Here is a 2,814-nt window from a genome sequence, read left to right as displayed (position 1 = left end):
GGCAGGGGGGGCGGGATGGGGATGGAGAGTGAGCTTTAGTGTCATATTACCCCTTCCCTGGCCTTCATTTTCCTGTCTGTGGAGTGGGTCCAATAGTGCAGCCCCTAAGAGCTGCTGTGAAGGAAGTGTGGGGCATGGTGACCAGCGTCACAGTGGTCCTCTGTGACGCAGCTTCCCCAGTCCTGGCTGCGCTGCCAGCCTGGCCCTGCCTGAGCCCCGCTCAGAAGCTCAGAAGCGCCAGGAGGAGAGAGTGTGGAGTAGGAACACACCCAGCTTCCAACTCCTGACCCCATGACCTCCCGGCGGGAGATTCCTGGCCATTTTAAGAAACGCCTGGAAAGGCCTTGTCAGAAATCTAAACCTGACCTTGGGACGGGTCTGTGATGAGTTATTCATAGAACCTCCCAGAATAGCTTTGGCCACCTGTTTGGGCAGGCATTCCAGAGCTGGGATGTGACCCAAACCAAAGTGAACCCCCTCAGGCCCCTCCCCTGGGGCCCAGTGGAATTCCTTCCCAGGCATGTTTCTCACCAGCCCAGAATCACTGCTGAGAACCAGGGTGGGGACCTGGGCAGGGACCACTGTGCTGGCAGCTCGAAGCCTCCAGACTGCCCGCCCCTGATGCTGAGTGGCCCGGCAGGGCTGGGACCCTGTTGGGGCCCTGGTGGTGACCTCGAAGGGCATCCCCAGCTCAGACGCTGGAGGGCTGAGCTGGGACTGAATTTATTAAGCGCCTCTGGGAGGGGTCGGAGCTGACCCGACCCCCATCTTCAGTGCCCGCTTCAGTTATTCAGCTGTTTCCACATAACCTCCCTGGTTCTTTCACCCACATGTGCATTCCTTCCCTCATCCGCTCTGTCCCTTTCTCCTTCACCCGCTCCCTGCCCTCCCTCTGTTCTCTGGCTAGCGCTGGGCGAGGCTGACTGACCGGGCCCTTCCCCGCAGGGAGGGCTCCTTGAAGGTGGGGGACAGGCTACTCAGCGTTGACGGGATCCTGCTGCATGGGGCCAGCCACGCCACTGCTCTGGCCACCCTGCGGCAGTGCAGCCACGAGGCACTCTTCCAGGTGGAGTATGATGTGGCCATTCCAGGTGAGTTGGGGGCCTAAGGGCTAAGGTTGGAGCAGGAAGAGGCCCAGGGATAGAGGGAAGGGGGTAGCGGGTACAGATCCTCACCACTGCAAAGGCTGTGTGACCTTGGCCCAGTCACAGCCTCTCTGAGCCTCTCTGGGTAGTAATACTCTGCCAGGCGTTGTTTGTTGCACTGGAGATCCACCTGAGAACAACACAGATGAGGTCTCCATTCGCATGGGGCTGAGATTCTGGTGGGGAGAGACGGACAATAGATGGAATAAATCACATATAGAGTGTGTCAGATGATGATAAGTGTGTGAAAAAATCAGGGAGAGAGATGGGAAGGCTGCGTGATGCCCTCTAATCTGCAGCTGTCCAGGTGAGAGAAGGGTGATGGTGGCTGGACCAGGGGTTGAGCTGGGGGATAGACGGGGTCAGATTCAGGAAGTACAATGAAGGTCCACTGGCCTGGTTTGCTGATGTTTGGACGTGGGGGTGGGGGTGAGAGTAGGAGGAGCCGGGTTTTGTTTTCCAGCCACTGGGTGGGTGAATGGGATGCCGTTTTCTGAAAGGGGGAAGGCTCGTAGTGAAACCCACAGTTCCGTGTATTCAGTCGGCTCTCGAATATATGCGAGCAGATTAGTATTGTCCAGCAAAGGCCTGGGTTCAGAGCCCCTGAGACCTGAATTCCTACCCCTCATCTGCTTCTGAGTGGCTGTGTGACCTTGGACGAGGTCTTTGCCTCCATGCACCTCAGTTTTCTTGTCTGTAATGTGGGTGCAGTGATCCCTCCCTGGCAGTGAGGGTTAAGTCGAGATGGAAAAAGGTGCTCAATATTTGCATCTCAAACTCTTCTTTCCTTCCACTTACCAGACACAGTGGCCAACGCTTCAGGGCCCTTGATAGTGGAAATAACCAAGACACCAGGGTCCACCTTGGGGATCTCGCTCACCACCGGCTCCCACCGGAACAATCCAGTCATCACCATCGACCGCATCAAGCCGGCCAGTGTGGTGGACAGGTGGGCACCCACTGCGAGCTGCCACGGCGTGGGGGCTGCAGGGGGAGAGCTGCCCAGAGCTCTGTCCGGCTGGACCAGCCTCCCCCTTTGCTCCCTGACCTGGCCAGGAGTGGGGCCCTGCATGCCGGAGACCGCATCCTGTCCATTGATGGCACCAGCACTGAACACTGCTCGCTGCTTGAAGCCACCAAGCTCCTGGCTAGCGTGTCGGAGAAAGTGCGGCTGGAGATCCTACCTGTGCCCCAGAGTCGGCGGCCCCTGAAGCCCTCAGAGGCAGGTGGGTCCCCTTGGCAGACCTCAGAGCTCAAACCTGAAGGCTAATGGACCAAAGCCCTGGGCAGGCTAAAATATACTGGAACAAATGTCCATTCCCACAGGGAAGCTCGAACTGTCAAGTGCAGCAGCTAAGGGTGGGGAGGTGGGGCGGATAAACAACTTGGGTGTTTGATTTGACAGCTTGCTGGCATGGATGGCCCAAAAGCTAGTTCCATCTCTGGTTACATTAATAGAAGTATAAGGGCTAGGGCTTCCCTGGTGGCGCAGTGGTTGAGAGTCCGCCTGCCGATGCAGGGGACACGGGTTCGTGCCCCGGTCCGGGAAGATCCCACATGCCACGGAGCAGCTGGGCCCGTGAGCCATGGCCGCTGAGCCTGCGCGTCCGGAGCCTGTGCTCCGCAACGGGAGAGGCCACAACAGTGAGAGGCCCACGTAACGCAAAAA

General features: G+C 58.3%; 1 protein-coding gene across 1 annotated transcript in view; it reads left to right on the top strand.

The window, feature by feature from the left end:
- Nucleotides 1-2,814, top strand: part of GRIP2 (glutamate receptor interacting protein 2) — a 64,558-nt gene that overhangs the window by 11,690 nt on the left and 50,054 nt on the right. Inside the window, exons 7-9 of the mRNA XM_024756472.1 lie at nt 946-1,091; nt 1,947-2,094; nt 2,202-2,371. Coding sequence (XP_024612240.1) covers nt 946-1,091; nt 1,947-2,094; nt 2,202-2,371 — 464 coding nt within the window. The remainder of the gene's footprint in view (nt 1-945; nt 1,092-1,946; nt 2,095-2,201; nt 2,372-2,814) is intronic.

This window comes from Neophocaena asiaeorientalis, unplaced genomic scaffold (genome assembly GCF_003031525.2).
Source record: "Neophocaena asiaeorientalis asiaeorientalis breed wild unplaced genomic scaffold, Neophocaena_asiaeorientalis_V1.1 scaffold392, whole genome shotgun sequence".
Lineage (NCBI taxonomy): Eukaryota > Metazoa > Chordata > Mammalia > Artiodactyla > Phocoenidae > Neophocaena > Neophocaena asiaeorientalis.
Note: the sequence above shows the minus strand (reverse complement) of the source record. Positions and strands in the feature narration are given on the sequence as shown.